This window comes from Haemorhous mexicanus, chromosome 3 (genome assembly GCF_027477595.1).
Source record: "Haemorhous mexicanus isolate bHaeMex1 chromosome 3, bHaeMex1.pri, whole genome shotgun sequence".
NCBI lineage: Eukaryota > Metazoa > Chordata > Aves > Passeriformes > Fringillidae > Haemorhous > Haemorhous mexicanus.
The window spans coordinates 15,185,043-15,212,836 of NC_082343.1; the positions used below are offsets into that span (position 1 = coordinate 15,185,043).

A 27,794-nucleotide genomic window follows, 5' to 3' on the forward strand; every position below is an offset into this window, starting at 1 on the left:
TTAAAAGTTACAAGGACCCTATCTGTGCATTTTGTTTGTCACTTTGCATGAGCATGAGAGGGAAGCAGGAATTTGAAACCTCAATAGTGATTTATTTCTTGCTTCCTTCCTCATTTTCACTGCATTTGACAAGGATTATGGCACATTTGAAAACTGGGATTCAGTGTTCAGACTGTCAGTGTCACTACTGGTGAAATGGAGCCAGTTTGGCCTTGACCCAAATTAACTCCTCAACACTGTTTATTTCTCAAACTGACCTATTATGCAAATATGTCAGTGTTATTGTGTTTTATTGTCACAGCATCTAGATAAGCAGCTGTCTAGAATGAAGAGATGGTGAAATCTACATCCTCTACTTTTATGGGTTGTTCACATAAGGAGAAGAAAAGAGAGAAGAGAAACTTCCCAAAAAGTAGAAAAACAACACTGGGAAGTTTACAAGAAGCAGGGGCAGATAAAACCTGAAGACGTAGTGTACCTGTTCTCCCAAGAGGAACCTTAAACTGCTTCTTTCCATGAAATACAACCCCTGTTTTCAGCTAAGGCTGCCCTAAAAGAACATTACTCTCCTCAAAACTGAATTTTACAGCTTTATTAAGTCTTAGCACTTGATCCCAAAGCGCCAGGTTCTGTCTAGTCAGTCCAGACACTGATGAGGGAGTTCCAGAATGGAGGCCAAGCCCTCCTGGCCCTATGAGCTCCCACTGGGGTGCAATGGGGTGCAGCCAGAAGAGTACTGTCCTCTTAAAGCCTGTGCTGGATCTTTTTATTTCCAAAAAGAGGGAAAAGAAAAAAGATAAATCTCTTTAGGGAAAAACACCCTGTAGTTTAATTGAAATGACAAATGCAAAGTTAAAAAAATTTGATAAAAAAGCCCAACATCTGAATGATCTAACAGTAGAATAAATAAATATACATACAGCAGTTTTCAAAATAGTCATATCTTAAAAACATGCAGCAACTCTCAGAAAATGTCTCGGAAAGTGACAGACAATATTAATAGTGACATTGTTTAAATATTTAGCATTTTAATTTAAGAACATGCACTTTCTCCTCTGTATTTATTTTTAAAAAATGTGGAGTCATGCTGTAAGCATGGGGTCATCTCTACTATTAGATTTCTCTTTTTATTGTTCCTTTGGAAAAAAAAAAAAAAGTGTATGATTTTTGCAGTCCATTCTATTTTCTTAAATCACTGAACAGAGCTGAGTTCTGTGTCCCAAGTGGGAGCAGATCACCACGTGAAATCCTGAGGGGAATCTTCTGCTGCCTTTCTGGGAGAACGGAAAGCTAAGTGGGATGTATTGATTCCAACTCAGCCTTTTAAAAAACTACCTCATATTCAGATTTGACAACAAACAGATTGGATGCACTGAGGCTTTGTCTGCTCTTGATCTCTCTCTCTTGACGTTCCTGTGGGTTCAGTGGGATGTTTGCTCCCAAGGGTTTTCCTTGACATTCAGATGATGTGAACTGCTAAGGAGCAGGTGAGTCCTCCCTCTCCTGCAGTTCTGCTGCTTCCTCTGACAGATGCACGACAGGCACAGCCCTGTTCTGCCAACAGCACAAAAGGACTTGTTATTTCACTAAACTCTTGAGATCTAAACCATGAGTCACTCTCCAAATGTTAACAAGGAAGGTCTTGAAGTTTGCATCTTTTAGATGATGGCTCTTCCATCTTTAGTGCTTCTGAGTTAATGGAATCAGATTTGCCCTTCTCCAAGACGACAGTGATGCCAGACAGGAGGTACCCTCCACCTCCACTCATGGTCAGCTTGGGATGGCTGCGATCTGGTAAAACCTTTAAAACAAACAGACAACAACAAAACACACCCAAAACACACTCCACAACCAGCACCTGTAAAAATCCACTCTGTGTGTGCACATCATGTTGAGTGATTTCAGCTTAAAGGATAGGATGTAATTTTTTTTCCAGCCCAACAACAAACAGCTATTTGGGAAGTGTGTTTATCTTTAAAGTAGCTGCAGAGGAGAATCCAGTTATAGAAATCCATAATAATACAAGCTGCTGCCTCACTGGTTACTTCGTCATGGCACTGCCAGCAAAAAAGATATAATAAATATCTATATCAATAAATCTAAATATATATTATAAAGCCAAGGTCCCATGATGTGCTCAGAAGTGAGGTACTCTGCAAGAAAGCACAGCTGCTGCACAAACCAGCCTGAAGGGATTCTGTGATTTCCAGTTCTGTCCCTGACACCTTTCTGCAGCCACAGCACATCTTTGTGTAAGGATTGTCCCTCCAGCTGTGCCTCCTCTTTGCCCCAACTGTCACTGCAGGTCTCAGAGTTTTACCTGTGTCCAGGACGCTGCAGGGCTGTTCTCACTGCACCTGCACACAGGACCCCTGGCCAGGCCCACCTTGTGTGGACATCTAGGAATTATTAACCCTGTCACTTTTCTATAAATATTTCAGCAAATGTTTAATAAAATGCAAGAAAGAAAAGTCTTTCCACTGGAAATGGTGACAGTGAAGCATTAAAGCTCCTCAGAACACCCACTACTCCAGGGCAGAGCAAATGCCTGAGATTACACATGGTTTCAGTCAGTCCAGCCTCCCCCCTCGTTTCAGGGAACATTTTGCTCCCCAGACTTCCTGTGGTTTTGGCAGCTCCCTGCTGCCATCCTTACCTGGTAGTTCCGTAGCCAAGTTTCAGACAGTTTCAGGTTGATGACTCCGCCTCTTTCTCTCAGCTTGGTGTAACATTCCAGTAAGGGCTTAGAAAAACCGAAGAGGAGGTTACACAGCAGAATGGCACCAAGAATGAACTGTAACAGCTGAAGTAACATCCTGATTTACCTCTTTATATTGGCAGTAGACAACAAAAGGCCTCGAAGGAGCAACAAATTCCAATAAAGAAAGTAACAAGGGTGTGGGATGAAACTTGCTGGCTACAATTAAGCTGCAAAAAAAAGTTTCATGCACATTAGTTTTCTCCTTCCGAACCCTACTCACCTAGTGACATTTCCACCTACTTAGCACAGCAATCAATTACAGCTTGGAAGTGTCTCATCAGCATGTTTTCATTGCTCTGACAAGTCCCCAAATGTAAAAACAAATCATTACTTCCTACTGGTGTAATTAAGAGGCTGAAGCATTGCTCCCCAAAGTGCAGAATATTAAAAGCATTGCAGGAGCACTCACTTCAGCTGTGTCGGGCTCCACAATAATTCTTACAGTCTAAGAAATTTCACATTGCTTGCTCTGCCCCAAGACCATTTTGCAAATACAATTTAAATTTTGTGACTGCCAAATGTTGCTTAGAATGTAACCTCAGTCATGACTCTTTAGACTGAGTAGTCCTCATTTAATAGTTTTATATAAAAAGAATATTTAAAAAGAGAACAAATCCTTAAAAGGCATGACTAAAAACCTTTTAAAAAGAAACTATGTCCTTGACAACATAAAGGCTTCATATTTTATTCTCCATCCTCATTTTAACATCACACAGTAACTTGGATCTACAGATGGTTGAGATTCTTTACCACTATCTCCAGTTTTAATCCAAAAGTAACTTCTGAACTACACTGCAAGAAATGGTTGATAATCAGTTAATTAGCTATTAAATGGTGCTTATGCAGAAAGAAGGGGCTAATAAACTCCTTGACAGTGTACAGAGACTACTGGGATGCCCCATCAATTAACATTTGTTCTCCAGGGGAATGTGCAGCACTGGAGCAGAGTTAAACTTGCCTGGCAAAAGGGAGGTAAAAATTGATGTTCAAATTGAACATCAAATTGATGTTCAATTTGTAAATACAACAGAGATAAGGTGAGATAATTCTTTTTCAGTTTTTCCCACTTTGGTTGTTTGGCAGCCATGGCCTTGCAGACCATTTACTTCTAATGCAAAGCTCAAAGGAATTGTGCTCCATCATGAACCAAGCAGGCCATAAAGGAAAGACTCATCCTGTCCCTCGGAATGCTGCACTGGCACTGCCAGGGGCTCTGCCAGACTCCAGGAAGGGAAGTGAGGGCTGAGAGACTGGGCAAAATCAAACGCTGCTCTTTCATATGGCAGCACAGATTGCTGCCAGCAAGGAGCCTGGCCAGGCACAAAATGGATGCAGTGGGTGAGGGGGGAACAGGAAGGGGCAGAGGGAAGGAGATGGTCTAATTCTGAACACATGGTGCGCCTAGGAACAAATTCCTGCTTCCATAGTGTCAGGAAAACGGAATAGTCTATCTCTAAAGTCTGCTTTAAAAGAACACCAAATACCCAATGAACATCTTCCTTTTTCCCCTCAGTGGCCTAACATCAGAGCTCAACTTTCACCAAAGGAATTGAACCACCAGATCCAGGACAAACAATGTTTTACCACACAACACCACAGAAGGTAGAAATTTATCTGGAATGGTATTTTCCACATTCAGTAATAAATTCTGTTAAATTCAGGTACCTAAAGTTGGTACCCACTTTGACCTAATGAACAGCTTTTCTTTACTCTGCCAGTAAGTGCCAGTCTTTTTCCCCACCTCCAATGTTAATAAGCACCTTTCCCCCATCCTTTCCTTGTTTCTCTCCTGCAAAAATCCCTGAACCCTTGTTTTCCCTGTCTGTTTCTAGTCTTTAATTTGAAGCATTTCCTTATTCCATGCCAAGTTTTCTGTGGTTCCTGATCTCAAGGAACAGTGCCTATAAAAGACAGTTGACTGAAGAAAGGGGATCAGCCCTCTGGGACAGTGCTCTCAGGCACCATAAATTCTGTTTACTCCCATCCTGCTGGAGCCTTCCTAAAGCCAGGAATCACTCATCCCTTCAGGAATGTCATTTGTTATAGTTTTCATGCATTACAGAGGACAAAAAGAGGATAAAAGTGATTGAAAACAAATAAACAAGAGACAAATACTAAATACAAAACAAGCCTCCTTGAATTCAGTCAACATCTGTGTTATTTTACACAGAAGGAAATGGCAAGTGAAGTCAAATATTAATTTTGCCTTTGCCAGATCATGCACAGACATGAATTGCAGTGATGGTGCAGCAAACAGCAGTGAAACCAGACCCAGACACTGCCACTATTCAGACAGCTCCATGGTCACAGCCACAGGCACTGCCAGACAGATGTGCAGAGCTTTTTCCAAACCTCCTTGAGCACTTTACTGCTTCAGAGAACACAGAATTGCCTGGTTCTGCATCTTTATAAATTCTACCATTCAAATATGCTAAATGAGGTATATCAGTGAGCATGAGTTAAAACATTTCATAGCAGTAAACCCCAAAAATTATATACAAGCATTTGAAAATAACCAGTAAATGTGCAGTAAAATTTATCCAAGCAGAATAGCTTCATTTCCAGTGAACCAATATTCTTTGGAAGAAACAAATTAATATGTTATTAAATTAACTGAATTAATGTTACCTGGTTAACATGAATCACTCCAGCATTTGCTAAGAGCATGGTGAAAAAGTCACACCCAACAAATGCTCTTACACTATTTTGGAGCTTAATTTCTAGGAATATATGGATTGTATTTGTTTTTAATTTATGATATTAAATCTCTGTGCAAAATTGTTCCTCAGGAATAACTGATCCTGGGTAAAACAGGTAAAATAAAGTTTGGGGTTTTTTTTTCCTTCATAAAAAAGAAATTAGTTTCTAAAAATGTCTAACCAAAAAAAAAAAAAAATCCCAGAACAACAAATTTAGTTCCACTTTAATGAACTTAAAACCTCAGATTCTACATTCTACTTTGCTAATTAGAATCCTGTTATTTTTTTGGGAGTAATTTTGAATTAGATTCTACCTAGGTTGTTTTTCTTTGGATAGATTTTTTTTTCATTTTTAATATTTGCTCATATTTAGTTAACTTTTAGATAATTTCAAGCCATTTAAATTAAAGAAAAAAATCTCAACCAGTGCCTTTTGTGCCCCCAGTTCTCTGCTCCATCCCATGGTCCCCATGGTCAGGGATGTTTCAGTGGGAGCACTAAATTGGGAACACCATTCCCAAACTATGACAGCTCTAAGCAGACTCACCCATCAGCATTCTTCTCTCTCAGCAAAGCAGCAGCTTCTTTCAGCTTTTTCCTTCTCTCCCACTGTTTTATATGCTTTTCCCGGACCTTTGAACAACAAAACAAACAGTTGGCACTTTAACTGGTAATTATTTATCAAATCATTATTGCCAGGACTGCATTTTCAGTTTTTGAATCTTAATGTAAGACAAAAGACAACTTCCAGAGTTCCACTTAAACACCTGACTAAGCTGCATTTCAGCAGGGCTGAATCAGACAGCAGAATTTTAAGTCCACAGATGTTGTGAAACCTGAAGAGCCACAATAAATATTCTTACATTTTCTTTATTTTCTTTTTCTTTGGTCTCTTTAAACTCTACATCTTCAGCACTAATGTCCATTGTGTCTTGCTCTTCTGTTGGATTGATTTCCATAGGTGCTTCAGTAGCAGGTTCCTCCTCTGTTTCCTGCAGGGCAGTCTGTTTCTCCTCACTCAATCCATTGCTTTCCTCTTCCTCCAGTGCATTCTCCTCAGGGTCTGCAGGCAGAGTCTCTGTACTGAATGTCCCAGACAGGAGACTCTGCACTTTGCTGAGAGGAAATTCATGAAGATTATCAAAAAAAGGTTTGGGAAACCCAAAACAACTGGTGGCAGCTCTAACAGGTCCCCCTCCTGGGTACATCTGAATGATGGATCCGTAGCCTGTGGGAGGGAAAAAAATCAAAACACATTGAAAAGCTAGAATTCTCAAAAAATTTTAAATTTTTCTAAAACGCTTAAATGAAGGGTCCATTTAAAAAAAAAGAAAGTAAATTGTCTGCTCATAATCAAACCATCAAATTTAAGCTGTGGAAATATGTCTCAAGGTAGGAAAACTTTATTGAAAGGACAACAGGTGCTGAAACACAGGACAAGGTAACTCGTGGAATATTTGTGTATTAAACATGTACTTAGGATTAGCTCAGAAGCTAACACTAGCTTCTTTCTTCTAATGTATGAGCTATAGCTCACATAAGCAGTGACAAATTGCTAGAAAAAGCTAATTTAATAAACAATTAAAAGGCAAAACTGTAAAGTTTCTGTTACTTATTTATGGTGTTGATTGGATAAAACCCAAAAGTTAATTTAAAGAGCCTTATTTGGCTTAGAATTTCTTCAATATCCAGGCCCCAAAGGAAGAGCTGTGAGTTGTTAAACACACTCAAGAGTTAACTGAAATTGTATCTTACTAACTTCAAGAAGTAGCCCTATGGCCAAAAAACCAATCTGCATTAGCACTGCCTATGTGCTTCCCAGACAACAGACAGCACATCTGTGTGCATATCACATCTTCTCCTGCTTTCCCAGGCTTCTGGAATATAACTGTCACCTCTACCTGGTGCCTTAGAATAATCAAACTGATAACTGAGTTTCAAAGACAAATCAGGAGTCAAACTTCTCCTAGAATATGCTGAAGGAAATGTAATATACTTTCAAAACACACACTAGATCTGGTGCAGTGAACAAGAGGAACTGCAATGCTGTCAGAATTCCAGTGGCACTATTCCTGTTTTCTGCCATTCACTGTCCTGGACTTACAGGTGCCTGAGAAGAATCTCCATACAAGCTCTTTACAGCTTTTTCTGAACTCAATGTCAAAATGCTAAGTGAGGAACTAAAACAAATCTATATACAAGGCTATAAATTTAATAAAAATTAATTATATAAACAATTATATCAAATCTAATTCTCATTTTTATGGTTTTTAAGTACTAAAAAAAAATCCAACTGATGCAAAAACTTTCCCCAGTGGAAAAACAAGTTTTTCCTTGAATCCTGGTGGTGGTAAAACCAGTTTTCAAAAGCTGAGGAAGCATTTTGGAGTGCTGCTTTCAGCAGTGCTCCACAGGTGCGTATTTCCGTCCCCCTTGGTGTAGCTCACCCCCCATTCTCTCCATCACAGCCCCCAGCACCAGGCCTGCACACGTTTCCATGACAATCATCTTGTTGCCAGCGTGGATGTTTCCTAAAGTCAGCATCTGAGCCAGGGTGTCGTATCTCAGGTGGCTGGAAGACAAGAGGGACTTAACAAACACCAGTTTGCTTACAGATACTGCCTACTAGCCCAGGAGCCTGCCAAAAACAGTTGGATTGCAGGTAGATTTGGGAAAATCATCAGTGACCTTCAGAGTCACCACACAGAAAATCATAATTACACATCTGATCCTGAAGAACTAGAACTGGAGCCAACAAGAAATCAGCCAGGAAAACCAAAAGCAGGATATGCAGTAGGGTGCCCATAGCAAAGTGGACATCTTGTGCTGTGCCAGTCAGAGAAAGTATTTTTTCAACCTTTTGTTTGTTTTTTCTCTGGCATGTCAGCTTTGTAAAGAACAAGTGGTATGGATGCATTTCCTGATCCAATAATGAATCCCTTGTCGTTTTCTCCTGTTTTGCAGGAGCCAGCATCACCTGTAACCCAGGATCAAAACCCAGCACATGCACTGAAGAGACTCAGGGATAGCTACAGAAATTACAACTGATCTTCAATAGTAAAAAGCAGCCAAGTACAGAGATGTTGGAAGGAGAAGGAAGAAGGTTTGAGAAGCCTTAAATAACATGTATTTGAAGATTTTAAATCCCAGCATCTTAGATTTACTATTCCTTCATTAAAAAATGCATCAGTCTACTGTTAGTGTCTGTAACAATGTATCTCTTAGGTGAGGTGAGTGAAAATCAATCGGGGCCAGATCCTGTAGTCATAGCCCCGTCTGACTCCAATCCCTATGCTACCCACAGGCTGTTAAACTTTGGAGATTTGAGGATTTTGAATCCCTGACAAGTTAAAGACAACAATTCTTGCCTGTGGTAAGTGGCTGGTTATCTTGTTACTGAGCCAGAACCAAAGCAGGTAAGAGGTACCTTAGAAAATCAAAGAGCTTCTGTCTGTGTGGGTAATTAGCAAGGTGGTGTTGATAGGGAAATGGTGAATTCTGGTGCTGCATCCAGAAGAGTTCTCCTGTTTGATGCCATATTAATTTATTTTCAGTATCACATTATCTTTCATTAAATCACAATCTTCACGTTCAAGGGAAAGAGAAGAAAGGTGAGTATTGTACACTTTCATATAGTGCAGGTATTTAAAAAGTATTAAAGGATCTTTCTGTTGTCATTTGAAAAAAGAAACCAAATGAAAACTCACTTAATTTTTCCAGGTTCCCTTGCATAATACATGGTTGAAAGGATGCGAGTGGATGGTTTCACAATTGTAATAACTGCCTCATATCTGTAAAAAAACATAGTAATGGTCTTATTTTAATCTCAACAATTTAGGGAATTACCAAGTATTTTTCACATTTTAAAATTCACTTACTTTTTTTTCTTCTTCTTTATGTATTTATCTTGAGCAAATTCTGTTTTGTCTCTGAATGTTGTACTGTTCTCTATTAACTGTTGAACTATTTCCTTGGAAGAGACAATTAATTTTTGTTACAGCTAGCATTTATTTCTCATTCATTTCATAGACAGTATTTTTTTAAACAAGCACTGAAGATATGTTCTTCCAGTAGAGGCATGAACTTCTCCTGACAAAGTACTTCTCCTAATGGCAAAGTCAATCTCTGTTAACCAACACGACAAGTGAGGCATTACACTGACTATGTGGAGGAATTTAATCACAGTTTTGCATAAAAATCATAGAAATGAAAATGTTTATCCTGGAATATTCAGTAATATTTCATTTAATCCAATTCCTGCTTTCGGTCTCTGATTCCAGCATCTCTGAGGGTACCTTTTTTCCCTGTTCCATGTAGCTCCTCCCCTCTGCTCTGGTTAATCACCAGACATCTCCCTCACTCCAAATATTTTTTCAGTCTGACAAATTTTGACACCCTACTGTACCAACTCCTTGCACAATGTCCAAGTCCTTAGCATTTATTACTTCCTGCAATTACAACTGCTCCTGATTTTTTTCCTTTCTCTAGCTCATAGGTCTTCCCAGAATTCCAGTTTTGGTTTCTTGGTCTCCCTTTTCTAATCTCCACCCTTTGCCAACCCAGCTCTTTCTCATACTTTCAGATTCCAGCTGGAGGGATCATTAGGACCTCCAGCAAAACCAAACCAATCCAACAGAACTCTCCTTGCTTGAGGTTTATCTCCAAGAACAAAAATGCTGCTATTTTGGGTTCTGTGATCCAAGTAGTTTAACTGCTAAAATTATGGGTTCTATTAAACATGGAGGGAACAAATGAAAAAAAGGAGTATTTTCAATTTGGACACTGCAGCTCCCCTTGTGCTTTAAAAACCTGCTCAAACAACAGATATAAACAGGTGGTGCAAGTATTCCTCACTTCCTATTGTGCTTTTCAGGCCGTTATTCCTTCAAACACTTAACATGTGCGATTAATGATTTGAAACAGGATCTCTTTCTTTTTTGATTTATTCTAGGAAAAAAATAAATTCAGTGCCTGGGTTATGTTGTTTTGTAAGGTTTGGGGGTTTTTTTATGTTCCAGTAAAATTTACAGTGAGGAAACAGGGAAGTGTTCTGCATCACCAAGACACACTGTTCACGGACAGGAATTCAGATTTTAACAGACACTTAGGGAGGAAAAATATCTATTGCTGCTAATGTAGCTCAAAATGAAAACTCAATTACAGTCCAGAAAGCAGTGTTAATAAAAGCACAGGAGATGCATGGCACAGGCTTGCTGAGGACACACAGGAAAGTCAGAGGGATCTTCTGCCATGGATAGTGAAAACAAAACCCATCAAAGCTGTCAGCCTGATTAGCACATTCTTCTCCAAGAGATAACACAACCAGCAGCACAACCATGGAAACAGAGGAACCATTCCAAACTCCTTGGACCTAGTAGGCAAAAGCAGAAAAACTGCTCCAAAGAGCAAGATGCAAACAGGAGATGAACTTGAGGTAAGCATGAGCAATTTCCTGGTTTTATTAGAAAGGGTAAACCAAAGACCAGAGAGGATTGTGCCTGACAGCATCTGCAGAACACAACTGGCTGCAATGCCTTAGTAACAATTTAAGACAGCTTAAAGATCCCTTACTTTATGAAAGGTGCAGGCTTAAATACCAACCCCTTTTCTAACAGAACAGAACTGATCTCTTGGGAACACTCTTGAGTTTTCCAGGTACAGATAAAGCACCAGCATCACCCCTGTGTGGCAGGCACTGCCTACAGGCACACTGCTGGTACATGTGTTACACAGTGTCACTTGATAAAACTTCATTGCTTGGCCATAATATTTTCCTACACCTTTGACAGTTTAATTATTGCACAATTTTAATACCTCTGTAATACAGAAATAGTATTTTGAACCTTATACACAAGCAAAACTAAATGGTGATTATGTGAGCTGTACTTTTTTATCTGTTATGATTTCTGATGCCACAAAAATTTATTCTTTACTCTCCTCTGACAAAGGAGAGTAAAGAATAAGAGTTGCCAACCTTACATAAAGCTTTCTCTGAAAACAGCTTTAACATTTTTGTAAAACCAAAAAAAAAAAAAAAAGACTTGACCAGAAGAACAAAGAAAAAGCACTGAAATCTATGCACAGATAAAAAGAATATCCTTTTTCAGAAACTAAAATATAACCATCAAGGTAGCACAGAAATGACACCAAAACCTTATTTTTACCTGTCCTTTAATACCCTTGTCCTTCAAAGCCTTTATGTCATCATGAGTCAGTTTCTGAGACTTCCCATCGTCAACTATGTTACGATTATCTGTCCCTGCTTCCTTTGTTTCTAAAGGAAAAGGATACAGATTTGTAAAATCTAGCTCCAAATCAGTGGGAGAAACACATGATTTTAGTGTCACAGAAAGCAGATTTCTTGTGGTTAAACACACATTTTTCATGGGCGTGTAAAGTACAGCCTAAGCAAGGAAATATAATATGTGAGGTAAAACTGAATGTAAACAAAATCACCCAGACTAAGGTTCGAATTTTCTCCCACATTAAAAAGATTATTTGTTACAGGACTAGTGAAACCGCTGATCAAGACAAACCCATGCACTTTTATGACAGAAAGAATATAAGCAGCATCTAGTTAACAAATGATTCATAGAAAGCTTTCCCAATTTCTTTGGTATTATCAAAGAAACAAATTAATTTGAAATAGTTTTTCCAACTGTCAATCCTCTGGGATACCTGTGGTAGTCTCTTCCACGTCTTGCTTTGGCTGGAGGTTTCCACCACTGGTTACTTCAAACGTAGTTCCATAAATATGTCCAATGGCATTATCCAGGTAGAACCACTGCTTCTCAAAAATTATTTTTCTGAAATAACAAAAAAGTGAGTAATACTTAAAGCATTATTTTTATTGTTTCTGAAACCATCTATACTTGAGCCTAAACTATAGCTTTATACATGACATTTTCATCTATATCACAGAAGGAAAGCAGGACAAGCACAAAGAGTGAAATTAACCACAAAACCCACATTAAACTGAAACTGGTCAGGAAAAGAACAAAAAACTTAAATAGACCATAGAGGAATAACTTTTTTTTTTCCCCCACTCTAAAAGAATTTTCAAATGACAGATAAAATAAAGCTATGGCGCTTGTCAGCATAATTTTTTACAAAGTCAGAAATATATTAAATCCAAGCTCGGTCATGTAGCAAAAAGATGAGTGTGGTCCTGTATTTTGCAAAGCTCCTCTGAAATAACATTTGCCAAAAGACTATAAAGAAAACAGACAGCAATCCTGGAAATGTTTCATTTAAAAAAAATTAAATTTACCATCCTTTTCATTTTGATTGCACCAAGGCAGGTGTGTATTTTATCTTCCTTCACTAAAAGCAGGATTCACAAAGCTTTCAGGCTGACCAACAAATGCAGCCTTGCTATCCCTGGAAATACCAATCTTGGCAAATGAAACAGATATCAGGATCTGTGCCACACTTACATTCAAGTCAAAACTTGCCAATATGAGCCGTAATTATGCAAATTACACTCATCACTAATACTGAACGACAGCATTTTCAAACCAGTCCTGTACAAGCATAGCACCTTTAGATCTCCATCCCACTGAATCAGACACCTGGCCACATTACCCAACACTGACTTACTTCCACACCCTGCTCTACAAAACTGCCTGCAGCCCGGGGAGAGCCCAGGCTGTGCCCGGCGATTCCAGCACTCCCTGCTGGGCTGCAGGCGCTCTCCTGCTATGCCAGCTGGCCTGGGAGAGACACGGGAGCGCTTTCCAGGCACCCCCTCCAAAGCAGCAGCTAGCCAGACGGAGCACCGGCCTCCTGCACAGCCACGCCGCCGAGCACGCTCAGGGCCATTAACAATCCTCATTACACTTCACACACTTACTGCGTGCCGCGGCGGGCGCACCTGCTCGGCTCCGCTTCCACCGGCACCGGTCTGACACCGGCAACGCCGAACCCTGAAATCTCTTCCAAAGTCTTACCAGCAATGCAGCCAGCAGATCTTCCGGGCTTAAGGGTTTTTTTTATTTCCATAGGGACAGAGACAACATTAAAACCTTTCCCGCCGCCTGTCACACGAGACTCGCGGCGCCGCTATTCCCGCCTGGCGCGGCGGGAGCGGGACAGCGACCAGCACCGGGACCCCCTTCCCTCCGGCGGGCCCGCCACAGCCGCACCGAGGGTAGCGGGGGCGGAAGGCGCTAAACCGCGGCCGAGAGGCACCGAGAAGCACCGACGGCACCGGGAGCCGCCGGCGCAGCGCTCACCTGCGGCGCAGCACCGACACCGCCTTGAAGACCTCGTCCCGCTTGAGCACGGCGCAGTCGCCCTCACGGATGCGCGCGCTCGGGCAGCCCTCCATGGCCGGCGCCGCCACTCGCGCCGGGCCTTCGCGCAGGCGCTGAACCCCCGCGGGCGGGGTCCCGGCGGGCGCGCCTGCGCAGTGCGGCAGCGCGGGAGGCGGGAGCCGCTTCTGAGGGCAGCGAGCGCCCGTCCGGCCCCGGGGCTCCGCTGTGCGGTTGTCCGAGCCTTCCCCGCGCTGTGCTGCGGAGAAAGGGCCTGCCTCCCCCGGGGTCCTCTCTGGGAAATAGCACTGGTTTCAATTAAGTGTCTTGTGGTAAAATTTGTTTCCTCAGCTCGGTTTGCTGTCGCGTCCTCGGACTGGCGCCGGCCTCGGGAGATGAGCAAGGAGTTCAGGGGCAGGGGATGCGCCCGGGGCAGAGGCTTCCAGGGATGGCGAGGAGGATGGCGAGGAGGAGGAGGATGGCGAGGCAGAGGACAAAAGGGAGAGCCCAAAAGGATGCCCGAACCTGGTGAGCCAGCCCCTGTGCTTCTGCTTTCTGAAGCCGTCATGCTTTTCTTCTACGGCACTGTGCTAGGCAATTACAGATGTTTGTCTCCCGTGGTCAAAAGAATCACTGAGAATAAAACCTGTAAAATTTCACTATCTGTACTCTTTCAATCCACATTATTTATTTTTTTTCTTCCCCCAGCAAAATCTCGTCTAGTCCAATCAACGATGGACCAATTTATTCCCTATAAGGGCTGGAAACTTTATTTCTCTGAAGGTATTTTTAAACCTATTTTTCTAGAATTGATTACATGTAATATTAGTAGAGTTATAAGTTCAATAAAGAACAACCAAAATTTCATCTATAAGAACATAAATACAATAAAGACTTCACTTTTGTGATATACTGTAACTTTGGTGATCGTTACTGGGATCCTGTGGAGATCTATCATCTGCCTTAGTTTTGCAGTGCAGAAAAACAATGGAAGAAAAATTACCTGTTTATTTATTTTGTTAAGTGGAAAGAATTATTTCTGTCACTAACGTGGTGTGTTTCTAATTAGTTTACAATGACAAGTCTCCTTTTGTCCAGAAGACTCAAGCCTTTGAAAAGTTTTTCATGCAGCGCATTGAGCTTTATGACAAGGTAAAAACCAAAGCCAAACGTATCCCACCCCATCAACATCTTGTGTTGTTGATACAAGAACATTACAGAATTTTAGTGGTTTTTTTCCCATCAAAAGTAATCTCCATCTCCTGAAACATTTAGGACGTAATTTGGGTGTTTTGCTTCTAATTTGAAGTGTATTTTATAATTTATGGTGTTTCCCAGGATGAAATAGAAAGAAAAGGAAGCATTCTCGTGGATTATAAGGAGCTAATCCAGGACAGAGAGCTGACTAAATCAATACCAAATATATCTGCTGAACTAAGGGACATGCCTCAGAAAATACTGCAGTGTATGGGTCTGGCAATTCATCAGGTAAGCATGAGGTTCTGATTCATGGAAGCAGAACCCTCACAACAAAAAAGAATCAGTTACACTTAGAGGCAATTATGTTATAAACCCCACATCTCTGTGTTTTTCTTTCTTAGGGCAAATTACTGTTTGTTTAAAACTCAAATCCTTCAATCTCTCCTCTTCCTATATGACCCACAAAATCACATTTGGAAGTTGCTTTGATCTTGGTTCATTTTTCTTATTCATCATTGGAGCAGTTGACTAAAACTAAATGTAGTTCTAACACCTGTGTCTCTCCCTGTTGGGAGTTCTAATTCCTGTGGGCATCTGTGTTCCCCTCCTGTTCCACCAGGTGCTCACCAAGGACCTGGAGAGGCACGCGGCAGAGCTGCAGGTGCAGGAGGGATTGCCCCTGCAGGGGGAACCTGTCATAAACGTGCCTCTCATCCATGCCAGGTAAGGGGGGCTGGGCACTTCTTCTTTCCCAAGGAAGAGCTCTTTGCTTCCTGGCTAATCCTTGCCAGTATCCATGCATGGCTTACATGTTTAAGGGAGAACTGGGCTCTGTGAAGCTTTTTCCAGTAGAATACTCTACATTCTGCTTTTTCTCTTCTCTGTGACCTCATGTCCTTGTGAAGAAAAAAGTGAAATGAAACCTCCTTATAAGCTGAACAAACAGCTTGAACTAGAAAAGCTTGTAAGTAGAGAAGTGGCTTAGAAGCAGAACAACTATACTATAAATAGAATTGTATCTATTAAAATCAGAATTATTTAAATTTCTGGAGAAGTTTTTGATGGAAAAAATCCTTAGAACTTTTTTTGTTTATCAAAAGAAATGGCATGTCACACTTCAAGGGTCGGAGAGAACTGGGTGTGTAAGCTCTACTGGAGTTCAAATTACATTTTAAACATTATTTTCTCTTTTATCATTGTTTTTAATTCCCTGCTGGTGGCAGCAGAGCTGTAATAAAACTTTGGTCCTTCTGTGTCTCAAGTCTAAATTCCAGGCTTTATCTGAAACTATGGAAAGAGACAGTTATGGATGATCTTAAAGTAATGTATTGCTAGACCAGAGGTGTCACTGGATAAACAAACTGTACTGTTTGAGGCTGTTGAGATTGATTCATGAGAGAATATTGAATTTTCTGCTGCTTTCTAGAGCAAGAATCAAAGACTGTTCCATGGATCCCCTGAAAAAATACTTCAAAGTGTTTTTTCCTGGATTTTACCCTTTTTAATTGGGAGTAGGATTTTTTTGTCTATTTTTGTTTGGATGGGTTTGGGGGTCATTTTTTTCCTTTTTTTCTGTGTGCTAATGCAGGGTGTACAACTATGAGCCTCTGACCCAGCTGAAAAACGTGAGGGCCAACTGCTATGGCAAGTACATCGCCCTGCGTGGCACCGTGGTGAGGGTCAGCAACATCAAACCCCTGTGCACCAACCTGGCCTTCGTCTGTGCTGCCTGTGGGGATGTGCAGGGTGTTCCTCTCCCTGATGGCAAGTACACCCTTCCCACCAAGGTAAGCCAAAACCATTGAACTCCATGCTTTTTGTTGTGCTTTCACAAAAAGCAGCATGACAGGTGTTAAAAAAAAAGGGAAAGAAAAAGGTCTTTAAAGCTAGGTTAAAACACTGACATGTTGAAAAATAATTAAACATACCTTGCAACTTTTCTTAGTTCAGACCCTTGTTACTTGTAAAAAATGTATGCTGCTGGAACAGGATATGTGACAAAAAATACATAGAAGTTCCCTGAAACCTGGAAAAAATATTATCTCTTTTAATTTCCTTTTCACCAGCTGTGTTTAAAAAGATGCACCTTGCTGTGGTGGTTTTTTATGCTTACATTGTTTGGTTTTTTGTTTAGAACTTTTTATTTTAATTTAACTTCTTATTATCTGGACTTAAGAAGTCATTAGACATAGGACAATGCCTGGTTATTCTCAAACCAGTTCACTGAGCGGATCACACAATTCTGCTGTGTTTGTTTTAACAGCTGTGAGTCAGAGTTCAGGTGTCTGTGCTTGATAGATCCTCATTAATTTTGTACATTCTAATTTGTAGCCCTAATTTAATTTTCTTTTTTCCTGGAATGATGCTGAATTTTATTGTCTTGTGGTTTTTTGGGTTTTGGGGTTTTTTGGGGGTATTTTTTTGGGTTTTTGTTTGTTTGATTTGGGTTTTTTGGGGTTTTTGTTTGGTTTTTGTTTTGTTTGATTTTTAATCAAATAAGACAATTTCACCCTAGGACATTAAAAAAGGCTGGGAATGAGTCAGAATTCCTGTTGTTGCAGTGCCTTGTTCCTGAGTGCCGGGGCCGGTCCTTCACAGCTGACAGGAGCTCCCCTCTAACCACCACAGTGGACTGGCAGTCTGTCAAGTAAGCACAAAAATGTGATATGACAGGACACTCAAAAAGTGACAGAATGGCTCAACCCGTGTTACACTGTGTGATTTTAATAATCTTAGTCTTTTGCAGCAAGCACTCTCCAACATTTGTATCACAAAGCAGTTGTTTTATCCAAGTGCTGGTATACTTTGTAACCTACCCTGTAATAGTTTCCTGGAAATTCCTTCTGCCCTTACCCAGCTCTTGGAGAGATGCTCAGTTTGTGCTCTTTTCTGCATTTCTCAATAATTTCTAATTGCATCTTGCATCTATGATATCATGATTGCCTTTGACGAGCTGTAAGTCAGCTAGAAAAACCCTATTAGGTTACACTGGTCAGCTGTGCCACTTGGCCTGAATGAGCTGGAAGTAAACTGGAGGGTTAGAAATCTTAGTTTGAAGTGACATTCTTGTAAAAACTCATGCTTCTCTTTAGCAGTCCAGAGGGTGCTGTTCATCACAGCTTCTCTGGTAAAGCTTGGCTCGGCTTCCAGGGAATCTCAGAGCTCCAGGTGCAGAGCCAGAGCTGGAACTCTCACAACCAGAGAGTCAACTGCTCTTCTTCTTATGGTCTGAGAAATTCCTTGGACTTTTCCAGGGTTGGAATACCTATTAAGAATTCATGGGGGCTATAATGTCTGAGCTCTTTTTTTTTTTCATGGGTCCCTTTTAGTTTATGTACTGTACTTATTTCTACATGAACATGCTCATCAGTGGTAGAAAATCTGAATTTCAACTCGGAGTTCCCAGTTACTGCATTTCTGGGCTTTATGCGTGGTTTATACCCGTTTAGTGAAGTGTGACCTGAGGAAGATGCCCAGAGCTGCAGGTGTTGTGTGCTGCAGCTGCACTGGCAGGTGCTGCAGGGTGTGCAGCTCCCCTCGTGTGTTGCAGGGTGCAGGAGCTCATGTCAGACGACCAGCGGGAAGCAGGACGGATCCCACGCACCATCGAGTGTGAGCTGGTGCAGGATCTCGTGGACAGCTGTGTCCCAGGGGACATGGTCACAGTCACAGGCATTGTGAAGGTGGCAAGCACTGAGGAAGGTGAAGTGCAGCATCTGAAAACTCCTTTTTTCCTACGATGGGGTTTTTGGTCGTGCTTACACAAGAACAACAACAGTCTCTCCCCTTAGTTGGAACTCTCAGTGCCTTAAGTCCATAAAGTGTAAATTTCTTTGGAAGTTACCAAACTTTTACAATGAAGAGTTGTTTTAGGGCATTATTTGCTTAACAGTTTCTCTTTAGTATCTCCTTCAGACATTAAGAGAGCTGTCACACTGTTGTGAAGGACAGTTATCTTAATTTAGTCTCTGTAGAGAAATTTATCAACTCTTTTTTTTCCTTTTCTTTCCCCAAGTGAAGAAATATGCTGTGTACTGCTCTGAAAGAATACATTGCAGATAACTGCAAGACTGTTTTACTCTGAGACTTCAGGCTCTGCTCAGTAATCAATCTATATAGAAAATGATTAATTATTAATTGATAATTACTGAGTAACTACTGTGCTACATGTTTAATGCTTCTACACCACACATCTTTTTTTCCCCCAAAATATTGAGTAGAAACATTTTATATTCAACTTTGCTTTGACAACAATAATGTAATGATTTAAAATCCCTGGAAAAATTTATTTATTCTGGGACAAAATTCTCTCTAGACATGTATCCTCAATTTCAGGAAAATATTTATTGTGTACATAAGTGGAGGGAACTTAAAAGAACAAATGTAGCTAGAACCTTATTTTGCATCAATTTTACAAAGTGCAGATGCTTAGTACTTAAATATGCACATGTGCATATTTCTGACTTACTCTATGCCATTTGTAGATCATATGAGTGCTTATTGACAGAAAAAATGCTCTATCATCCTTTCTCAATTTTTCTAACAGGAGCTTCTAAAAACAAGAATGACAAGTGTATGTTCTTATTGTACATTGAGGCAAATTCTGTCAGCAACAGTAAAGGGCAAAAACTGAAGAATTTTGATGATGAGACCTTTCAGAGATCATTCATGGAGTTTTCCCTTAAAGACCTCTATGCTATCCAAGAAATTCAAGCTGAGGAAAATCTGTTCAGGCTCATTGTGAAGTAAGTTGTATCAGACCTAGACAGGGTCTAGGGTTAGACATGAATCAGTGTGACACTTTCAGACAAATGTGACAGCTCATCCTAAAGCTGTGAAATGTCTGAGCCTTATGCAATAGAAACCACAGAGATCTAAGAAACTGCAGTGGGCAAGGGACTTGAGAAGGAGGTAGTGCAGTGGGAATGTTGGGACTTTGGGAGCGGTTAGAGATTCAAGAAGTTCCCTGTGTTCTTGTTTAACCTTAGACAGAAAGCTCTAGGTAGAAAAACAATTAGTTAATTTTGATCCTCACCATGTAAATTCAACTTACAAGTACCATTTTGTCCTCCAGTTTTCTACAGTAGAAGAAAGAGGTGCAAGAACTGAGCAGAGGGTGTGAAAGACCCTCAATTCAGACTGAAAAGTAATCTTCTACCTGAAATGTCCCTCAGGCCCTCCCAGTGGAGTCAAAGAACACAAACCCAGCACTTTGAAAGGAGGGTTACAGGCAGTTACTTGATTAAGACAAGAACAGGTGCAGATACCACTGGGAAGCTGGATCTCCTTTGTCTTTGTGGGGACTCAAGTGAAAAGCCTTTCTTGTTTCAGTCATTTCTGGTATCCAAAAATTTCAAGAAATTTGATGCTGCTGATTTCTGTTGAAAATTCAGCAACAGCTACACAAAAAGTTTTATTGCTTATTAAGGTGTTCTGTGATGAGAGAGAGGACAAGTGATTGTTTATAGTAATACATGATTTATCTTCCACTTATGTTACCTTGTGCTTTGCTTTTCAGCTCTCTTTGTCCTGCAATCTATGGCCATGAGGTAAGTCACCTAAAAACTCTACTTGTAATTCCAGTTTGAAATGTTTATGCCCCATTCAACTCCTAAAGAATTCACAAAGCTTATCTGGGATAGGGGAGGGGGCAGGGACTGCTTTTACAGGTGACTCACAGTCTCTTTTGGTGTCAGGAGAGTGGCAGCCTTACACCCTTAAGTTCAGAGATCCAGGAGGAAAGGTTATTGCAGGCAGTTCTAGGGAGCTGTCAGTGCTGGCCACCACGATGGACTGCTTATCAGTGTTGGTCTCTACCACAACAGATTGTGAAGGCAGGGTTGGCCCTGGCCTTGTTTGGAGGATGTCAGAAGTTTGTGGATGACAAGAACAGAATCCCAGTGCGAGGAGATCCACACGTTCTGGTTGTTGGAGATCCAGGATTAGGAAAAAGTCAAATGTTGCAAGTATGGTTTCCTTTATTACTATTTTCTGTTTTCCTCTATTTCCTTGTTATCTTGACTTGCAGCCATGGTAGGATAACTGTGCTGAAACCAAAGGGTTGACTGAGCCTGGCTGGAGCTCTCTTTTCACGTGGGATGCCTCAAGTACAGGAGAGTATCCAAAGGGCTCTCCTGCGATCCAGGGAGCCTGTTAAAACACCTGAGCAGCTGTCCTTGTCAGGCCCATGGGCTTTCAAGGACAGTTTGCTTGCTGTCCTGCCCTTACACAATTCTTGTCACCAACGCTTTTCCCCAGTGGGGAGGTTCACTCCTTCCTGTCTTCATTTAGCTGGTCCATTGTGAAATGAAGTAATTAATCTTTGAACAAATGGAACTTCAGATACCCTGTGACTCTCCTCATGTGAGGTTTACTTCCGTTCTTTACCCTATTTCCATGTTGCTAGCACATATCTTTTTGGGAAAGGGACCTGATGCTGTGTTTGGGTTTTGATCTCAGTAGGTATTTCTGCATGACTATGACAATTACTAATAGATTTTATTTTTTTTTCCTTAAACTGAATGATTTTTAAATTCCATGTCTTTTTCCATGGTTACTGTGAAGTGCAAGAGGCACAGAATTCACCTAGACTTCTTTAAAAAGTCTTTCTAATGTGGACCTGTTGCATTAGGATATGATTTGCACTTAGCCAAAGTGATGGATTTGCATGCAAGCATCTTAACAAAGAATATTTTAAAATTATTCTTTTGTTGAATGAGGACTCTACAGCATAGAGTAACTGATTTGTTTTTTCACATTTTTACTTTAAAAAAAAATATAATCCAAGAAAAGTTACTCCTAGTGATTTGCAGAAGTATGTGTCTTGGAGTTGCAAGGAGTTAGACCTTTACTGTTGGGCCATATTCAGTGGAAAGAAACAAATTTGGGTTCACTTTGAATTGTTTCTCTAGAATGAGGCTTATGAAATTCTTCACCTTGGGGAGGGAAAAAGTATTTGTTTCTCTTCTAGGCCGTGTGTAACATCGCTCCTCGAGGTGTGTATGTTTGTGGTAATACTTCCACCAGCTCTGGCCTGACTGTTACACTCTCCAGAGATGGCACTTCTGGAGATTTTGCCTTGGAAGCTGGTGCCTTAGTGCTTGGAGATCAAGGTAATCCATGGAATACCACAGGTTCTGCATAGCCATATGTAAGGGGCAGGAGAGTGTGTGCTGCTAAGTCTCAGCTAAGCCAAAGTGCTCACTTAACTGTGGACTAAAAGTATCTGTTTGAAGTACGATACTGGGCTTCCACACCATGGGAAGTTCTGAGCTTCTCCGGAGGCTTCTCTGGGGGCAATTCCTGATTTCCTAGAGTGTAGGGAAACTTCAGTTCTCCAGTTTACATACCAGACTTGCTGTGTCAAAGAACTGGGATTTTTTTTGTTCAGGGATCTGACTTGATGTCAGCTGCTGGACTCTTACTGGTTTTGAAAAAGGACTCGCTTATGAGATATGTTGTCTATTTTTAAAAAGCTTGTTTCGTCATCTTAACAAATCACCAAAATGCTGCATCCCCCAGTCAGGCTGAGTTCATAGTGGTTTGGTTGCATTACCGTGAAATGAAAACAAAGCTGGCTGAAAGGGAGAATTTCCAATGTCTCCTGCAGTCCCTAGGGTTCTAAGTTGGATTTCTGATGTAGCACTAGATTGTAGGACATGCTAGTCCTTCAGTTAATGTGTTGTCTGATAAGTCTTTGTCCTGTTTTAATTGCTTCCAGGAATTTGTGGAATAGATGAATTTGATAAGATGGGAAACCAGCACCAGGCTTTGTTGGAAGCCATGGAACAGCAGAGCATCAGCCTGGCCAAGGCTGGCATTGTCTGCAGTCTGCCAGCTCGGACATCCATTGTTGCTGCAGCAAACCCCGTTGGAGGACATTATAACAAAGCCAAAACAGTGTCTGAGAACCTAAAGTGAGCCCTTTCTGAAATGCTGCTTTTATAATTCACATTCAGGAGCAGATGCTTCTGGCAGTCTTGTAGCTCGTGTACAATTTCTTTCTAGGATTTTGGAGTGGGAACACAAACTTTAATATAATAATTTTTAGTGGCTTTTGAGAGAGAAATTGCTGTTGTACTTTATTCTGAATGAGCAGGACAGATCTTTTACCCGTGTTTGAAGTGGAACAGAGTTGCTATAATTTTTCCACTTCTCCAAGCACTCCAAGTTCCTTGTCTTTCCTCCAGAATGGGCAGTGCTCTGCTGTCAAGGTTTGATCTGGTTTTCATCCTGCTGGACACACCAAACGAGGACCACGACCACCTGCTGTCCGAGCACGTGATGGCCATGCGGGCCGGCCGGCGCGCCGCCTGCAGCAGCGCCCTGGTGACACGGGCCAGCTCCCAGGAGCACTCTGTCCTCCAGGCCACCTCAGATCGACCTCTGCTTGAGAGACTGAAGGTGGGACTTGTCCTGGGGCTGCTGCGTGAGATGCTCTAAAGCGTATTTGCCGTGTTGGGTTTCAATAAGGAGCTACAGATGTGGGTTGGGTGTAATAATTTGGTGTAATATGATCTGTGATGGAGTGTTGAATCCAGATAAAGCAGTGTGGAAGCAAATCCTTGGGCATCCATGGATTTAGGACGTATAGGAGAGGAAGCATGTTTCTCATTAGACTTCAGTGATGGCTTTGAGGACTGATATTGTCAAATGCCAGGTCTTGGGAGAAATACTCCTACAGAGGTAAACCCATGCGCTTTTGGAAACAGGATATCAGCAGTGATGGTTACCACTGGAGCTGTGGTAATTGGGATTTTCTCTTTTTGAGAAGGGATTTAACTTCATAACGAATTCTATTTGGCACTTCCTATCATTGCAGATGAGAACCCTTGGCTGCTTTTTCTGAAATGGCCGAGTGTGTGTGTTTACGTGTCTGAGCATAGCATGGGGACCTGAAGTACACATATACATACGTATACAAAGCACCAAAGCTCTTATAGTGACAACTTCACCAGATAAAGATGATGATTTGATATTAAAATTTTTATTTTATAGAATTCTGACAGACAGAAATCTAACTCTTTGTAATGCTGCTAGATCTCAACAGGGGAAAACTTTGATGCCATTCCCCATCAGCTGCTGAGGAAGTACGTGGGATACGCTCGGCAGTACGTGCACCCAAGCTTATCTCCAGAGGCAGCACAAGTCCTCCAGGAATTCTACCTTGAGCTCCGGAAACAGAACCAAGGATCAGACAGCACCCCCATCACCACGAGGCAGCTGGAGTCCCTAATTCGACTGACAGAGGTAAAGGCAAGCTGGAATGCTTAAGGGATTGAAAGCAAAGAGATTATTCCTGAGGTACTACCCAAGTTCTATCATTTTTTACAGCTTATTCACCCCTATGCTTTTTCTGTGTTGTTAAAAAAAAAAAAAAAAGAAAGTGAGAATGCATCAGGCTTAGAAGGGCTTAAGAGCTGCTGCTCCTTAAAACTTCTTATAAAGCAAAACACCCTTGAGGAGATGGAAAGAGAACCTATCACATTCCCCAAAAGGAGAAAAAGTAGGTGCAGGCAGGAACAACTGCTGCCCACCTTGAACCTAGACTGCTTCTGTTTTCCCTAACACTGTCTTAACAGCACTATCTGTGATCTGCTGCTTTACAAGGCTACACTGCTGAAAAGCAAATAGACTCCAAGCCACAGCCTAAAAGTGCAAATATGTAAGAGGACACATTGACACACTAACAAAAAATAGAAAAATCTTCCTCTAATCCTGTAGGCTTAGATTTTGTCTCTGCTTCTAAATTTTGTGCTTGTAGCCCTTGTAGAGGATTGTAGCCCTTTTTCACATCAGTTATGATATATCTTAAATTTTTGTGGGATATTTTTTCTGTTTTAAGGCACGATCAAGACTGGAATTACGAGAGAAGTCTACCAAGGAAGATGCTGAGGATGTAATAGAGATAATGAAGTACAGGTAATAGAAAACACTGCTTTAAAAATAAATAAAGCATCACAGTGCTATTCATTTGAAACTTCGTTTCTTTACATATTCAAACACAACGAAGAAATCAGTTTATCAAGCTTAGACCCATGATACTACTACTTGGATTTGTTAGCTGCTCCTTAAAAGCTGCCAGCAGCCCTAAGTCAAATACAACTGCTTAGGCCTGTGAGTTGTGTGGTCACAGTGGTTCTGGGTGTCTGGGCATGGCAATGCACACGTGAGGCTCTGCTGAAGGGTTTTTTCTCCCCTGTGAGTACTCTCTGGTGCAGGTGAACAATTAAAGTTCAAAAGTGATTTGGATGATTGCTTAGTCTAAGTTCCTAGAGAGTGACCTGGTAGGGGGTGGTTTTCTACATGGCTTCTGAAAGTTCTCTCAAGCAGTCACATTTTGGGAATCAAATCCATATATGTTTGCTTTTATGTCCTGCTGAGAGTTTGATCTCTTTTTGTAACCTGTTTTTAGCATGCTGGGCACCTACTCGGATGAGTTTGGGAAGCTGGACTTCGAGCGCTCCCAGCATGGGTCTGGGATGAGCAATCGCTCACAGGCCAAGAGATTTGTGTCTGCCCTGAGCAGCGTGGCACAGAGAACCTACAACAACCTCTTTGACCTGCAGCAGCTGCGCCGCATCGCCAGCGAGCTGCAGCTACGGGTGAGCTCCCCCTCCAGCAGCCACACACTGCCAGGCCACCCTCAGCTACTGCTGCTAAAGGGAGAGGGGCAAAGGCGCCTCTGAGGAGCCTCTTTGCGATGGCAGAAATAACCAATGTGCTGCTCTTAGGCTGAGCAGAGCTCCTGAAGTGTCTTTGTGAGCTCCATGACCCCACAGCTGTTTGCAACAGCAGCTCCTTGCACTGGTAAGGGCTGATTTGACTGATGAGGCTGGTTCTGAGCAAGATCCTGGTTTGATCTGTGAAAGGCAGTGGTGGAGTGCTGCACTCCTTCTGCGTCCCCAGAGGACACACCTATTTTTGTTCCCAAGTTTAGACTTGTGGTGTCCGTGCTCTATTTCAGCAGTGCAATGATGTTTTTGCATCACCTCCTCTGGATTAAATATGCCTTTCAGGTTTTCATTCCTGCTTCAGACATCCTTTAGTTGTATGTTGAAAGGATCATCTAGGACACATGGCCACAAATGTATTCTGCCCTGTAATTGATTTGCATTCTGTTCTTGTGGGGGCTTCAGCCAAACAGAACTATTGATAGCTAACTGTACATTTTGCTCCATTGACTACTTATTGAAGTTAATTTAATTAACTCTAGTTCTCCCTTCATATATAGAATATTTTTGCCCATTCAAAGTTCTATACCTAGAAATCAAGGAGAGTTGTAGAAATCATGCATTTCTGTGGTAGATACTTCTGTTTTAGAACTGGAATTTTTACATATGTAGCTGCACCCTTTCTTCATGTCATAAAGGAGAGACTGCTGCTTCTGCAGTAAAAACAGTGTGTACCTAAAGCAGAAAACAGGGGGACTGATGGTGTGAGACCTCCTGGTAGGTGAAGAGTTTGCTAAGGAAGCTGACCTATTCTTATTCCACTTCATTTCACTATGTTCTTTCAAATGGTTTATGTTGTTTTACATCAGGTAAGATGTCATTCTCCAATTTGGTATTTTTGTCTTTATCTTCGTAGGTATCTGATTTTGAAAGCTTTATTGGGTCCCTAAATGATCAGGGTTATCTTTTGAAGAAAGGTTCAAGAGTTTATCAGCTCCAGACCATGTGAGAAGAGTCACTGTGATGAATTTCCTTGGGATGATTGTCCCCCTGGACTGCTGACCTGCAGCAGGGAGGCACATCCTGAGCTGAGCTGCACCTGCCACAGCACTAGGGTTTGCTGGGCTGGAGATTCCCTTGCAGAAAATTAAACTGGAAAGCTGCAACAGGACAAACTGGCACATGGTATTGCTGCCTGGCTCATCCTACAGCTCTCTGTTCCAAATGGCACCTCATCATCCTCGGATCAGGAGTGGAAGGTGTGTTTTTATACTGTTACAGTGCCATAAGGGACTTTAGTTCTGAAAGAGATGCTGGACCCACAAATTTCAGCCCAGAAATCTTTCATGGGAGGATGGTATGAGCTGTACTTTCAGCACTGTAGTTCATTTAAAGTCTAGAAATGTCTCCAGTATGTTGTGACAACAGTTTGATAGCTGTTACCAAATGACACTTAACTCAAAACTGACTTGGTTTTCTGCTTTGAAACATGGTCTTTGAAGCCAAGGTTTTATTTGAAATCCAAAGCTGATTTAAGAAAATATCCTTATTAAATTTGTAAAGCAGGGATTGGATTTTGACTTGCATTAAACTTTATATATGAGAAATATTATTTGTTCAAGGCTGTTTAATGGCCGTTACAAGATCTGTAACACCAACAGGTTCTGTTTGTTTCTGTGTAACTGTTCCTGACACACAACCATGTGTGCTCACCACGGGTGAAGTGCTGAATGCTTCCTGACTGATGAAATCAGAACCATGGTCTGGTACAATGAAATAGCAGCTGGCAAGCTTTCAGTGTAAGAATCAAAAAACCACAAACACCAACACACCCGCCCTAAAGAAAAATATACTTTAAAAAATCAGGACTACAGTGCTGATTCTTGTTTTTCCTCTTTCATTTCTCAGGTGAGATATGATAGATGAAAAAAAGCAGAAATACTGAAACTTAGTGCCTCACCCTCTAATTTAAGGGACATCAGGGACCAAATATACTTGAAACTGAAAACTGGTCAGCCAGATGAAAGTACAAAATTATAGTTCTACATTGGAGCTCTGAAGGGGCAAGGTCTGCTCTATCAGCTAATGGGCAGTAGGTGTTGGAGACTGCTTTTGACTTAGTACAGGGCTGGGGACAGGAACGCGCCTCACGAGCAAACGAACCACTGCACCTGGAAAAGTGAACTCATTCCCGTTTCTCCTTGAGACA

At 41.4% G+C, this 27,794-nt stretch overlaps 2 protein-coding genes across 4 annotated transcripts; one reads left to right on the forward strand and one right to left on the reverse strand.

Annotated features, from left to right (window-relative positions):
• Positions 1 to 577: 577 nt before the first annotated feature.
• Positions 578 to 14,023, reverse strand: TRMT6 (tRNA methyltransferase 6 non-catalytic subunit). Of its 2 annotated transcripts, XM_059840943.1 has the most exons (11): positions 13,695 to 14,023; positions 12,139 to 12,266; positions 11,625 to 11,734; positions 9,339 to 9,430; positions 9,168 to 9,251; positions 7,908 to 8,032; positions 6,324 to 6,688; positions 6,008 to 6,093; positions 2,826 to 2,928; positions 2,657 to 2,743; positions 578 to 1,801 (listed from the first exon to the last, which is right to left on the reverse strand). In XM_059840943.1, exons 1-11 carry the CDS (start codon positions 13,787 to 13,789, stop codon positions 1,628 to 1,630), a joined length of 1,449 nt encoding a protein of 482 aa, XP_059696926.1. In that variant the 5' UTR covers positions 13,790 to 14,023; the 3' UTR covers positions 578 to 1,627. The 2 variants fall into 2 exon arrangements, with proteins under 2 accessions (XP_059696926.1, XP_059696927.1); XM_059840944.1 differs by lacking the exons at positions 11,625 to 11,734; positions 13,695 to 14,023 and having other exon boundaries at positions 12,139 to 12,269.
• Positions 13,900 to 27,194, forward strand: MCM8 (minichromosome maintenance 8 homologous recombination repair factor). 2 transcript variants are annotated; one of them, XM_059840940.1, is made up of 18 exons: positions 13,902 to 14,240; positions 14,421 to 14,495; positions 14,782 to 14,864; positions 15,051 to 15,200; positions 15,532 to 15,635; positions 16,501 to 16,699; positions 17,474 to 17,559; positions 18,463 to 18,614; positions 19,459 to 19,657; positions 20,431 to 20,461; positions 20,738 to 20,878; positions 21,883 to 22,024; positions 22,633 to 22,828; positions 23,102 to 23,315; positions 23,952 to 24,161; positions 24,757 to 24,833; positions 25,327 to 25,516; positions 26,502 to 27,194. In XM_059840940.1, exons 1-18 carry the CDS (start codon positions 14,108 to 14,110, stop codon positions 26,592 to 26,594), a joined length of 2,475 nt encoding a protein of 824 aa, XP_059696923.1. In that variant the 5' UTR covers positions 13,902 to 14,107; the 3' UTR covers positions 26,595 to 27,194. The 2 variants fall into 2 exon arrangements, with proteins under 2 accessions (XP_059696924.1, XP_059696923.1); XM_059840941.1 differs by lacking the exons at positions 18,463 to 18,614; positions 19,459 to 19,657 and having other exon boundaries at positions 13,900 to 14,240.
• The last annotated feature ends 600 nt before the right edge of the window (positions 27,195 to 27,794 follow it).